This window comes from Hypanus sabinus, chromosome 7 (assembly GCF_030144855.1).
Source record: "Hypanus sabinus isolate sHypSab1 chromosome 7, sHypSab1.hap1, whole genome shotgun sequence".
Classification (NCBI taxonomy): domain Eukaryota; kingdom Metazoa; phylum Chordata; class Chondrichthyes; order Myliobatiformes; family Dasyatidae; genus Hypanus; species Hypanus sabinus.
The window spans coordinates 38,953,420-38,968,245 of record NC_082712.1 but is presented as its reverse complement, the minus strand read 5'-3'; the positions used below and the strand labels follow the sequence as shown (position 1 = coordinate 38,968,245).

Genomic DNA, 14,826 nt, shown 5'->3' with positions numbered 1-14,826 from the left:
CTGGAAGATTGTGCAAAAACTGACTGTGCAGTTAGAAGGAAGGGGATAGCTTTTGACTTTAGGAGACATAGATTATCTGGTTAGTTGGGTAATAAAGTGGCAAAGGTTATGTATTTGGGGAGATGGGAGGATATTGAGAACTGTGGGAGAACAGAGTGTGTGTCCACAGGTAGTTAAAGATAGGTGGAGTGATAGCTGAAGTGGTTAGAACATCCATTATAGACTATGAGGTTGGATATATGTATAGGGAGTTTATGCTAAAACTGCATCTAATGCTACATAAATCATATTTTGAGTGTTGTGCACAGTTTTGATCACAACTTTGTAAAAAAAAATGAGACTTACAAGGATGTTGCCATGACCAGAAAATTAAAACTGTAGAACAGGCCTTTTGGCCCTTCTTGGCTGTGCCAAAGCATTTTTCTGCCTAGTCCCACTGACCTGCACCTGGGCCATATCCCTCCAAACCCCTCTCACCCATATACCTGTCCAAGTTTTTCTTAAATGTCAAAAGTGAGCCCGCATTCACCACTTTATCTGGCAGCACATTCCACACTCCCACCACTCTCTGCATGAAGAAGCCCCCCCCCCCCAATGTTCCCTTTAAACTTATCCCCTTCACCCTTAACCCATGACCTCTGGTTTTTTTCTCCCCTAGCCTCAGTGGAAAAAGCCTGCTTGCATTCACTCTATCTATACCCATCATAATTTTATACACCTCTATCAAATCACCTCTCATTCTCCTACGCTGCAAGGAATAAAGTCCTAACCTATTCAACCTTTCTCTGTAACTCAGTTTCTCAAGCCCCAGTAACATCCTTGTAAACCTTCTCTGCACTCTTTCAACCTTATTAATATCCTTCCTGTAATTAGGTGACCAAAACTGCACACAATACTCCAAATTCGGTCTCACCAATGTCTTATACAACCTCACCATTACATTCAAACTCTTATACTCAATACTTTGATTTAAAAAGGCCAATGTACCAAAAGTTCTCTTTACGACCCTATCCACCTGTGACGCCACTTTTAGGGAAAGATGTATCTGTACTCCCAGATCGCTCTGTTCTACTGCACTCCTCAGTGCCCTACCATTTACCTTGTATGTTCTACCTTGGTTTGACCTTCCAAAGTGCAATACCTCACACTTGTCCGCATTAAACTCCATCTGCCATTTTTCAGCCCATTCCTCCAACTGGTCCAAATCCCTCTGCAAGCTTTGAAAATCTTCCTCACTGTCCACTACACCTCCAATCTTTGTATCATCAGCAAACTTGCTGATCCAATTTACCACATTATCATCCAGATCATTGATATAGATGACAAATAACAATGGACCCAGCACTGATCCCTGTGGCACACCACTAGTCACAGGCTTCCACTCAGAGTAGCAATCCTCCACTACCACTCTCTGGCTTCTTCCATTGAGCCAATGTCTAATCCAATTTACTACCTCTCCATGTATACCTAGTGTTACGAAGGTGGAGCAACTCTGAGGGGCCGAAGGGTACAAAGTTGCCCCCTCCTTTTTGAGAATCGCAAGATCGCTATTATTTCAGGTCTGGGACCCAGGAAATGAGAAAGACAGACGCAGAATACACAAGGTTTGGAATGTCTCCTGACATAAGTGGAACGGAACCACTGACTACTGCTATTGTCTCTTGGAGAAGGAATTGTGTATTGAGTACTGTACTATTCATTGAAACCCCTCAGGGGACAACCAGAGAGGTCTGGTTGAGGGATTGCATCATTCCAACCTGACTGACATCTGAGACCCCGTGAGTGAGGATAAAAGAGGGGTCTGGGGAACACCCCTTTAGATGCACCAGGAGAAATGCTAGAGATCCAGGGACAGCGTTTTATAGCAAAAGCCAGTGAGAGCTCGTGTGTGTCCTCCCTTGCCTGGGTGGCGGGCTCATCACGGAAGAACGGTTTAGCTAAAGGAGAGGTCATACTTGAACGGCCACACCAACGAGACACTGACAGACTGAAATCATAAAGGAAGTTTGGAAAAACCCGTAGCGGTAACTGTTCCCATTCTATCTATCTATCTCTCTCTCTCTCTCCAACAATTGCAACACAGCGACAACCAAATGATGGCAGCTTGTGTGAATTGCAGCGAACTTTATATTTCCATCATTATCCCCTAGAAAACAATAGAGCTTATTTCTTATTGATTATTATTATACCCGCACTTTTAGGTTTAGTACTGATGACGTACATTATCTGTATATTTGCATTGGTACTATTTTTGTGTATTTTTGCTAATAAATACTGTTAAAAATAGTAACATCACACTTCAACAGGCATCTCTATCTTTGCTGGTAAGTAACCCAGTTATGGGGTTCGTAACACTAGCGACTGAGCCTTCCTAACTAACCTCCCATGTGGGACCTTGTCAAAGTCCTTACCAAAGTCCATGTATACAACATCCACTGCCTTCTCTTCATCCACTTTCCTGGTAACTTCCTCAAAAAACTCTAATAGCTTGACCTACCATGCACAAAGCCATGCTGACTTTTTCTAATAAGTCCCTGTCTATCCAAATACTTGTAGATCCTATCTCTTAGTATTTCTTCCAATAATTTACCTACTACCGATGTCAAACTTACTGGCCTATAATTTCCAGGCTTACTTTTTGAGCCATTTTTAAACAGTGGAACTACATGAGCTATCCTCTGGCACCTGACCCCTGGATATTGACATTTAAATATTTCTGCCAGGGCCCCTGCAATTTCAACATTAATCTCCTTCAAGATCTGAGGGAATACCCTATTAGGTCCTGGGGATTTATCTACTCTGATTTGTCTCAAGACAGCAAGCACCTCCTCCTCTTTAATCCCTATAAGTTCCATGATCTCACTACTTGTTTGCCTTGTTTCCATAGACTCTATTCCAGTTTCTTTAGTAAATAAAGATGCAAAAAAAACCATTTAATATCTCTCCCATTTCTTTTGGTTCTATACATAGCCAACCACTCTGATCTTCAAGAGGACTAATTTTATCTTTTACTATTCTTTTGTTCTTAACATATCTGTAGAAGCTCTTAGGATTATCCTTCACCCTGACTGCCAAAGCAACTTCATGTCTTCTTTTAGCTTTCCTGATTTCTTCCTTAAGTATTTTCTTACTCTTTTTATACTCCTCAAGCATCTTATTTCCTCCCTGTTACCTATACATTTTATACATCTCTCTTCTTCTTTATCAGAGTTCCAATATCCCTTGAGAACCAAAGTTCCTTATTCTTATTCGTTTTGCCTTTAACCCTGCCAGGAATATACAAACTCTGCACTCTCAAAATTTCTCCTTTGAAGGCCTCCCACTTACCAATTACATCCTTGCCAGAGAACAATCTATGCTTTTTAGATCCTTTCTCATTTCTTCAAATTTGACCTTTTTCCAGTTTAGTACTTCAACCCGAGGATCAGATCTATCTTTATTCATGATCAAGTTGAAACTAATGATGTTATGATAACTGGAACCAAACCTACACATACTTCTGTCACCTGCCCTAACTCATTTCCTAACAGGAGATCTAATATTGCATCCTCCCTAGTTGGTATATCTATATATTGATTTAGAAAACTTTCCTGAACACATTTCACAAATTCTAACCCATCTAGACCTTTAACAGGACGGGAGTCCCAATCATTGTGTGGGAAAATTAAAACCCCCTACAATCATAACTTTCTGTCTCTTGCAGTTGTCTGTAATCTCTCTGTGGTGAACTACATATACCTGTCTGGACACGCCCCCTGCTGACTGCTCCTGTGGCTCCTCCCACATACCCCGGTATAAAGGCGATCAAGGCCTGAGCCCGGCCTCTCAGTCTCCAGGATGTAGAATGGTGGTCACTCACTGCTTGTTCCTTCTTCCAGTCAATAAAAGCCAATATCTCGCCTTTACGTCTCAGAATGAGTTATTGATGGTGCATCACTCTCTGCAGATTTGCTCCTCCAATTCTCGCTGATTATTGGGTGGTCTATAATACAACCCTATTAATGTGGTCATACCTTTCCTGTTTCTCAGCTCCACACATATGGCCTCAGCAGACAAGCACTCTAATCTGTCCTGCCAAAGCACTGCTCTAATATTTTCCCTGACTAGCAAAGCCACCCCCCCCCCCTTCATCCCTCTGCCTCTATCACATCTGAAACGTCAGAACCCTGGAACATTGAGCTGCCAGTCCTGCCCCTCCTGTAGCCAAGTTTTAGTAATGGCTATGATGTCATAATTCCACGTGTCAATCCAGGCCCTCAGCTCATCTGCCTTTCCCACAATACTCCTCGCATTGAAATATACACACCTCAGAAGATTATTACCACCACACACAATGCTACGTCACGCGCCTGCGCAGTCTAGCCTCTTTTCCCCGATTAGTTAAACAAAAGAAAAACCACCTTCCCTCAGCGATGCTTCAGTCTTCCACTCTCAGCCTCTTGCTTCGATTGAAAAAGACCGTTGAAAGCTTTTCCTCTCCCTTTTAAACCTTGGCGCGCTACGTCACACGCCTGCGCAGTCTAGCCTCTTTTCCCTGATCAGTTAAACAAAAGAAAAACGATCTTCCCTCAACGATGCTTCAGTCTTCCACTCTCAGCCTCTTCCTTCAATTGAAAACAACCGTTGAATGATTGGGGAGGCTGGGATTGCTTTCTGTGGAAGAGGGGAGAACATTGAGATGCATAAAATAATGCAGGACCTTGGCAGAAATAGGTGTGTGGCCAAGTGATTAAGGCTTTGGGCTGGCGTTCTGAAGGTCATTAGTTTGAGCCTCAGCTGAGGTTGCATGAGTGTCCTTTTGAGCAAGGCATTTAACCACACACTGCTCCTGCACAGTTATAGCCCAGTGGCGGCGGTTGGTGCAGTATGGACAAGAGAGACAAAAGGAGTAATTTTTTTTCTTAGCAAAGGAACCCACAACCAGTATTTATTGTTTTAAAATAATTAGTAAATGTATTAAAAGGGAGATGAGGGGAAAAAAAAATCACCCTGGATGGTAGGCATCTGGAATTCACTGCCTGAAAGGATGGTAGAGTCAGGAAATTTAAAAATGCCTGCTTGTTGCAGCAAGCTTTGTGTCTATGCTCCAAGTGGTTGTAAGTGATAGGGCCAAGCCGCTTTTTCATTGTCTGGCATGGACATGTTGGGCTGAATAATTTTCTTCTAAGTCACCAATTTTGTCTCAAAACAAAAGTAAAAACCTCTGATATATTTTCAGATATGCATGAAATGTATTCCCAAAGTCAAAGTAACACTAAGACAGGGGGAACAAGATGGTGATTTGTAAAGGAGGTTCTAAGTGTAGACCTCTTCTAAAAGTCTTGTCACAATTACTGTCAAATCTGACTGTGTCTCCTGCAGAAACCATTGCCTCTTCGACGTATGGCAGCAAGTCTGAAAATTGAAATGCAGCATACTGTACACAATCAGGCATGATCAATGAAAAGTAGAATACGTTCATACCTTTTCTTTGTTGATAGCTTTTCATTAATTGCTTCATGTGGTTATCCAAAGCTTCATCTAATGCACAGATGCCATGATCATTCTTTTCAAAAGGATCAGCTCCATGTTGCAACAATAATTTCACTACCTGTGGGCAATACATAATAAAAAGATTTAAGAACTTAATTTATGGACAGGAAACAAAGAAATAATGCTTACCATCTGGTATGGGAAGGCCAATGCACAGGATCGAAATAAGCTGCAGAAAACTGTAAACTCAGAGGGCTCCATTATGGGCACTAGCCTCCCTATCACCCAGGACACCTTCAAAGAGCGACGCCTCATAAAGGCAGCATCCATCATTAAAGACCCTCGTCACTCAGGACAGGCCCTCTTCTCATATCTACCATCAGGGAGGAGGTACAGGAGCCCAAAGGCACACAATCAACGATTCAGGAATAGCTCCTTCCTCTCTGCTATTAGATTTTCTGAATGGACATTGAACCTATGGACACTATCCTACTATTTGTTACAGGTTTCTTATTGGGTTAGATACAAAACCAACAATTATGGTATTATTGGGTGAAAAGGGAGTAAGAAAGCAAATAGAAAAATATTTTCATTGGTGTTCATTCGCCACTTTATCAATATTTTACAGTTAAAATTGGATGTCAGCTGTATTGTTGTGAAGATAGGTCATGCAAAAATAATTTTTATAAACCTTTTTCTTAAGTAAGGTAGAATGAACATATCCTCAACAATAATAAAATTCAGGGTGAATTAGAAGTGTAGAACCATGAAACACAGGATTTATCAAAAGCATGACCATGCTAATATTTATACAAAGGTAATGTTAATTTCTGTCCCTGCCAAATGATCTTGGATTTCTATCTACTTATGGTTCATGAGACCCATTTCATTGTTAGTAATAGACTTTGGCTGAGCAACCCCTGAGCAGTTGTGTCCAAATCTGATAGGCCACCTCAGTTAACTGCATCTTTAAAAAAAATCTATATGGACACCCTAGCAGTTCTCCTTTGAGCCTTCATTGTTTTCTCTTGCCCAACCACCCATTTCAAATTCCCTTGCCTGACACCTCCATTTCAACTGATCTCCTGTCTAAACCAAGGTTGATTTTAATCCCCCATCTTCACCATTACTAATCTCCTGAATGAATCAAGATCAAAGCAATCCTACAATCACAGCACAAATACCACCACCAATCTTTTGATTATAGATCTGCCCTCAATACCAAAATTTCAAAATGCTCATCTCTGAAATCCCAGACTAGAACTCAGCAGCTCCCTTTGTAACTGAATCCTCGACTTCTTCACCACACTACAATCATTAAGGACACTTCGACCAAAATTATCAACATTGTTGCCCTGTTAGGCAGTGACCACAGCTTCCAGTTTTACTCTCTATACACTCAAGACTGTGGCCAGATTTGGCTATAGCTCCATCTACAAGTTTGCAGTGGACTGGCCAGATCTCAAATAACATCAAGATAAATTACATGAAGGAGGTGAAGAGCCTAGTGGCCAGGTGTCATGTCTTCTATTCCATTACTCTATTGAGTAGGTCTTTTGTATGTACAATAAAGTTGAACTCTTGATCTCATAATTTCATTGTGGCCCTTGCATCGTGTTTTCCACCTGCACTGTACTTTCTCTGTATGTGTATCACTATAATCCTCATTCTGTTATTTCTTTTTCCTTGTTTTACTTCAATCTGCTGATGTTATGAAATGATTTGTATGATACTGTGCAAAACAAAGCTTTTCACTGTACATCCTCAAGATTCCACTCATCTCTCACTAGTAACCCTCCACTGATTTCCTGGCAATCCTCCCACCAATCTTCTACCTGATGTGTCACCTGACCCTGAGCAGCTCAGTTTTGACTCAGCCTGACACTGAAAGTCTCAATCCAACTAAATGTGATTCCAATCCTCTCCACATGCCCCACTCAATCTCTTATCCCATGACCTGTATCTGTTTTCCTTTGTGTACTTCTTAATGGTTGAGCACAATGAGTAAAGATCTTCAAGAGAGCCAGGCTATTTCTGTGCGTCATGTACTAATCAACAAAACGTTCACCAGCCCACCGTACACTTACATAAATCACAGAAGGTGTGGGCCATTGTCAATTAAAGGTTTTTGTGTTATATTCACTTTACCTTCACAGTAAATATGAAGAAGTGCCAGGGAATATGAGTAACCATTGTTTGCTTTATTATTTTATTGTATTACTTATACTGAATGTGGATCAAAAACTCAGTAACTGGGCAAAAGTGAGCTTTTATTTTACTCTGCTGGCATCAAATTCATCATATTTAAACGTGAAGATCTATCCTCAAGAATCATTTTAAATAGTACAACTTGTGCAGCAATATGAGAAGCAATATTTGATGGGTTAGAGCTGTCAGAGATATAGGGTCAATTTGACCTGACTGACAATGAGTCAGCAGATCACTGTATTACCAGGAATAGATTCCAGTGCTCATCTGTCCTAGGAGGATGTAAAAGATTTTGATATATTGACATAGGCTTTAAAATATACCTGTGAATGTCCATTTCTGACAGCATCCTGCAGAGGAGTTATGCCATTCAACCCCTTTGAGTTAACATCTGCACCAGCTGATAACAACACCAACACAGCTTCATGGAATCCATTGTTACTTGCTTCATGCAGAGCTGTCCAGCCTGGAGCAAAGGAAAATATTTTCATACATTAATAGTGAGGGCCAACAATCTCACTCAACACTACAATTGCAATAATTGTTGCATGAACACAAGAGATTCTGCAGATGCTGGAAATCCAGAGCAACAGACACAAAATGCTGGAGAAACTCAGAAGGTCAGACAGCAACTAGTGAAATTAATAAATTATCAATATATTGGGCTGAAACCCTTCATCAGACTGGAAAGGTGCCAAAATAAGAAGGTTGGGGGGAGGGGAAAGGAGTACGTGCTACAAGGTGATAAATGAAGCTGGGTGGGTGGGGAAGGAAGGATGAAGTAAGAAGCTGGGAGATGACAGGTGGAAAAGGTAAGGGGTTGAAGAAGAAAGAATCTGATACGAGAGAAGAGTGGACCAGGAGAGAATGGGATGGAGGGGAGACATCTGGGGGAGGTGATAAACTGGTGAGGATAAGAAAAAAGGTCAGGAGGAGTCCAGAGTGGGGAATTGAAGGGGAGGGGGGAAATTTACCAGAAGTTGGAGAAATTGAATTTCATACCATCAGGGTGGAGTCTATCCAGATGGAATGTGAGGTATTTCTCCTCCAACCTGAGAATGTCCTCATCATAACAGCACAGGAAGCCAAGGACAACCATATTGGAATGGGATTGGGAATTGGAATTAAAATAACTGGCTACCAGAAATAATGCTTATTGTGGAAAGAATGAAGGTGCTTCTCAAAACGATCCCCCAATGTATGTCAGGTCTCACCAATGAAGAAGAGGCTGCATCTGGAGCACCAGATACAGTATACAACCCCAAAAGGTAGGGAGGTGAAATCTTGCCCTGAAAGAAAGTGAGGGAGGTGGTGAGCAGGCAGGCGTAGCACTTCTTCCACTTGTAGGGTTAAGTGCTAGGGAGGGAGATGAGTGGGGTGGGACAAATGGATAAGGGAATCACAGGGAGCAAGCCCTGCAGAAAGCGCAGAGTGGAGGGGGGGTGGTGAGGTAAGTAAAGATGTGTTTGGTGGTAGGGTCCAATTGAAGATGGTTGAAGGCAGTTTTCCTCAAGGGTACATATTGTCTGACATATCTGTTGGAACTCTTTGAATAAATAATGGTCGAGGTAGACAAAGGAAAGTCAGTGGATGTTACTTCCTTGGATTTTCAGAAGGCTTTTGACAAGGTGCCACACATGAGGCTGCGTAACAAGATAAGAATTCATAGTATTACAGGAAAGATACTAGCATGGATAGAAGATTGGCTGCCTGGCAGGAGACAACGAATGGGAATAAAGGATCTTTTATTATTAGCTGCCGGTGACGAGTAGTGTTCCACACTTGTTGGTGTTGGGATTGTTTCTTTTTATACTAAATGTGAATGACCTGGATGATGGAATTGATGGCTTTGTGGCTAAGCTTACGAATTATATGAAGATAGGTGGAGGGCCAGGTAGTGTTGAGGAAGCATGGACTCTGAGAAAGGACTTACACAGACTAGAAGCATTGGCAAAGAAGTGGCAGATGGAATAAAGTGTAGGGAAGCGTGGGGCATGCATTTTGATAAAAGGAATAAAGACATTGATTTTTTTTAAATGGGGAGATAATTCAAAAATCAAAAGTAGAAAGGAACTTGGGAGTCCTAGTGTAGAATATTGATGCAGCTATAAAGAAGGCAAGACAGTGACTATACTTTGTTAGGAGTTTGAAGAGATTTGATATGTCAACAAATACACTCAAAAACTTCTATAGATATACTGTAGAGAGCACTCTGACAGGCTGCATCACCGTCTGGCATGGGTGATGGGGGGGAGGTGGCGGGGGCTACTGAACAGGACTGAAAGAAGCTGCAGAGGGTTGTAAATTTAGTTGTCTCCATCTTGGTTGGGTACTAGCCTACAAAGTACCCAGGATATCTTCAAGGAACGGCATCTCAGAAAGGCAACATCCATTATTAAGGACCTCCAGCACTAAAGGCATGCCTTTTTCTCATTGTTACCATTGGGTAGGAGGTACAAAAGACAGAAGGCACATACTCAGCAATTCAGGAACAGCTTTTTTCCCTTTGTCATCTGATTCTTAAATGGAAATTGAATCTGTGAACTCCACCTCACTTTTTTAATATACAGTATTTCTGTTTTTGCACGATTTTTAATCTATTCAATATACTTACACTTAATTGATTTATCAATCAATTTATTTATTTTCTTCTTCTATATTATGTATTGTATTGGATACTGCTACTGCTAAGTTAACAAATTTCATGACACATGCCAGTGAGAATTAATCTGATTCTGATTCTGAATTCCCCAAAGGCTAACTTGCAGGTTGAGTAGTTGGTAAGGAAGGCAAATTCAATGTTAGCATTCATCTAGAACAGAAGAGCAAGGATGGTACACTGAGGCTTTTGAGTACTGTGAGCAGTTTTGGGCCCCTTATCTAAGAAAAGCTTTGCTGGTATTGGAGACAGTCCAGAGGAGGTTCACAAGAATGGTTCTGGAAGGTTAATATATGACGAGTTTTTGATATATGAGGCTTTGGGTCTGTATTTGTGGTCTTCAGAAGAATGAGAGGGGATCTCATTGAAATCTATTAAATATTGAAAGGTCTGGATATAATGGATATGAGGAGGATGTTTCCTATAGTGGATGAATCTAGAACCAGAGGGGACAGCCTCAGACTAGACGGGTGTCCATTTAGAACAGGAATGAGTAGGAACTTCTTCAGCTAGATGGTAGTAAATCTGTGGAATTCATTGCCACTGGCACCAAGCCATCGACTATACCTAAAGTGGAGGTTCATAGATTCTTGATTAGTTAGGGCATCAAAGGTCATGGGGAGAAGGCAGGAGAATGGGATTGAGAGGGATATTAAATCAGCCATAATGGAATGGGGGAAGCACACTCAATGAGCTGAATAGCCCAATTCTGCTCCTGTGTCTTATGGTCTAAGTTGTGGAGAATAACGTGCTGGATGTGGAAGTTCATAGGGGAGGGTAGTAGGTGAGGACAAGAGCAACTCTATCCCTGTTAAGATGGCAGGAAAGTGGACCAAAGGCAGATGTTCAGGAAATAGAGGCAATGCAGGTGAGAGCAGCATCAAAGGTGGAGGAAGAGAAACACAGTCCTTTGAAGGAGGAGGACATCTCAGATATTCTAGAAAGAAAAGCCTGAGGAGGTCTCAAGATGGCGCTTATGGAGTAAACTACTTTTGGCTTTGCTCCAAACCTTTTACGTCTTTTTAACCTACAAACACCCCTTAAATGATCTTTTTATACTTATTCTAAAGGGGTTTAAACATACAGAATTTTTCTTTTTAACTATTCGATCTATTTTCAACTTGCTGAAATGTCTAAAATAAAAGAATCGAAACAGATGAAAGAACCGATAACTTTAGAAACTATTGTAAAGCTTAAAGAAGATAAATTTGCAGGTCTGGAGAGAAAAATAACCGAACAGCTTTTTGCGTTTGATGAGCGTTTAAAATCATTCGAAGGAGAACTTAAAACACTTACACTGGAACTACAAAAGCAACAAGCAAGTATTTTGGTACTTGAAGAAGCCGCTCGCAAGAAAGAACATATTATCGAAACTTTGCAACAAGAGCAAGCTTCGACTTCTCAACAGATGGATCGTTATAAATCTAAAATTACTGATCTTGAAAATCGCTCTCGAAGACAAAATCTTCAGCTAATTGGGATTCCGGAAAAATTTGAGAGCGGTGATCTTACCGCTTTTTTTTCTAAACTTCTAACGGATGTCTTCGATTCAGAAGTTCTGGACTCTCCTCCAATAATCGATCGTGCACACCGTGTCTCTCGCTATCATTCTGATTCAGATAAACCACAGCATGTAATTCTCCGGATACATTACCCTCATATCAAAGAGCGTCTGATTAGGGCGGCTCGGGAAAAGGGTATGATTAACTTTCAAGAATTTAAATTTCGTATTTTGGAAGATTATAGCCCTGAAGTTTTAAGGGCAAGAATGGCTTTTAGACCAGTTATGTCGAAATTTCACCAGAAAGGCTACAAGCAAGCGCTGTTATTTCCAGCACATCTGAGAGTTACTTCTGAAGACGGAACTGTTCGGCTGTTTAAATCTCCAGCGGACGCTCAAAGTTTTTTGGAACAATGACACACTATCGGGTTGACTAATGTAATAATTTTTATATTTTTAACATTTAAATATTAAGATTTTTTTAAAAAATAATAATAAAATGGTGTTTCTTCTTCCCACCAGACTCTAGTGCTTGGAACGTCATATCCGTTTTGATGAGTTTGAAAGTTTTAAACTCTCATTTAAAATACTAATTTAGTATTATTTATTTATGGGTTTTATCAATTTATTTTTTTAACCGTTTTGTTTTATATATATATATAAAATACTAATTTTATATTTTAACTTTTGTTATATTAACCCTTTCTTATAATATGGGTTGTTCGTATTTTTTTCAATTTTTTTTTTGTCTGAGTTGCTGTCCTGAGACACGGGGGTAATTTTAGTATTAGATTGCCTGCTTGCCTCTTTTTGGCTTTTTTCCTTGGGTTTCAAGGGTGGAGGGAGGGGGATTTTTCTTTTTCTTTTTTCTCTTTTTGCTTGCTTTTTGCATAGTTTTATTTCATGGGCCTTTATGAAACTACAAAAATGGTTGCAGTGCCGTGACTTCCTGTTTCTCCTTGAACTCACTTCCTTCTTCCGGGTTCATGAGTTCACTTTTTTTTTTAAATTTATGTGTTAACTGTAATAAATATTGTCAATATGGATAGGATTATTAATTTTGTTTCTTGGAATACTAATGGTTTAAATCATCCGATCAAATGGAAAAAATATTCAAAGTATTCCATAGAATGAATGCCAATGTTATTTTTGTGCAGGAGACTCATGAAAGGAAGGTGGATAGTCAACGTTTTTTTAGGTTTTGGAAGGGTCAACAGTATCACACAAATTCGCAAGCCAAATTAAGAGGTGTTTCTATTTTTATAGACTCATCAACTTCTTTTATACATCATGAAACAATTTCAGATCCACAAGGCAGATTTTTGCTTATTACTGGTTTACTTTTTAATCAAAAAATTGTTTTAGTTAATGTTTATGCTCCAAATATTGATTGTCCTGAATTTTTTAAATGCTTATTTACATCCTTTCCTAATCTGAATCAATATAGACTGATAATGGGTGGGGATTTTAACTGTTGTTTAAACCCTGTGATGGATAGCTCCAAGCCTACCCAAACTCTTCCGAATAAATCGGCTTCTCTTATTAACTCTTTTATGATTGATTCAGCTATTTGTGAAATTTGGTGTTTTCTACACCCTAATGACGAAGAGTTTTCATACTTTTCCCATGTTTATCATAATTACTCAAGAATTGATTACTTTTTTATTGATCACCATTTACTCACAGATGTTACTGATTGTAAATATGAGGGTATTACCATATCTGATCTTGCACCTCTTAAGTTATCTATTAAAATAATGGATTCATATATCAATGCTAAATTTTGGAGGTTTAATCCTATTTTATTGCAGGATTTAGACTTTGTTTACTTTATTAAACAACAAATTGATTTGTTTTTCTCAACAATTTCTACAGCAGAGATCTCGAGTGGAATTTTGTGGGATACTTTTAAAGCATATATTCGTGGACAGATTATTTCATACTCTGCTGGAGTTAGGAAATGAACTAATTCTACATTAACATTAGTTGATAAAATCAAAGCAATTGATAAGATTTATTCAATGACCCCTAGTAAAGAACTTTATAAAGAAAGAGTGGAACTTCAAATGGAACATAGTTTATTATTATCCTCTTCGATTGAAAGTCAGTTAATTAAATCAAAAACTCAATTCTATATGCATGGAGATAAGTCTGGTAAATTATTGGCTAATCAATTGAAAATTGTTTCGGATAAACGACAGATTACTAGGATTCGTAAACAAGATGGTACTCTGACGATCGACCACAAAGAGATAAGTAGAGCCTTTCAAGGATTTTATAACTCCTTCTATCAATCAGAATTCACTAAGGACTCTTCTATAATAAATGAATTTTTAAGGAAATTGAATATTCCAAAAGTAACTGTTGAGGATAACGTAATTTTAGATATACCTATTACGGAGTCTGAAATAGAAAAGGCTATTTTTTCAATGAATTCTGGTAAAGCTTTGGGTCCAGATGGTTTTCCCATAGAATTTTTTAAATCTTTTTCTTCTATACTTTCTCCTTGGCTTTGTAAAATTTTTAAAGATGCATTAAGTGTAGGTAAATTACCACAATCTTTTTATGAAGCTTCTATTTCTTTAATTCTTACAAAAGATAAATATCCTACTGAATGTGCATCCTATCAGCCTATATCCTTGTTAAATACGGATTTTAAGATTTTCAGTAAAATTTTGGCTATTAGATTAGAAAATATATTACCTCGAATTATTTCTGAAGATCAGACTGGATTTATTAAAAATCGCTATTCATCTTTTAACATTAGAAAATTAATATTACTTATACTTCTTCATCTAAAATACCAGAATGTGTTATCTCTTTAGATGCTGAAAAAGCATTTGATAGAGTTGAATGGCCATATTTATTTACTACAATGCAATGATTTAATTTTAGTTCAAAATTTATATCATGGATTAAATTAATATACCATAAACCTTTAGCTTCGGTTTTTACCAATAATCAAAGATCCCCTTTTTTTCAGCTA

At 39.1% G+C, this 14,826-nt stretch overlaps 1 protein-coding gene across 1 annotated transcript in view; it reads right to left on the bottom strand.

Moving 5' to 3' along the window:
• Positions 1-14,826, bottom strand: part of LOC132396483 (ankyrin repeat domain-containing protein 31-like) — a 137,956-nt gene that overhangs the window by 57,807 nt on the left and 65,323 nt on the right. Inside the window, 2 exon segments of the mRNA XM_059974024.1 lie at positions 5,464-5,590; positions 8,004-8,146. Of these exon segments, the coding sequence (XP_059830007.1) occupies positions 5,464-5,590; positions 8,004-8,146 (270 nt within the window).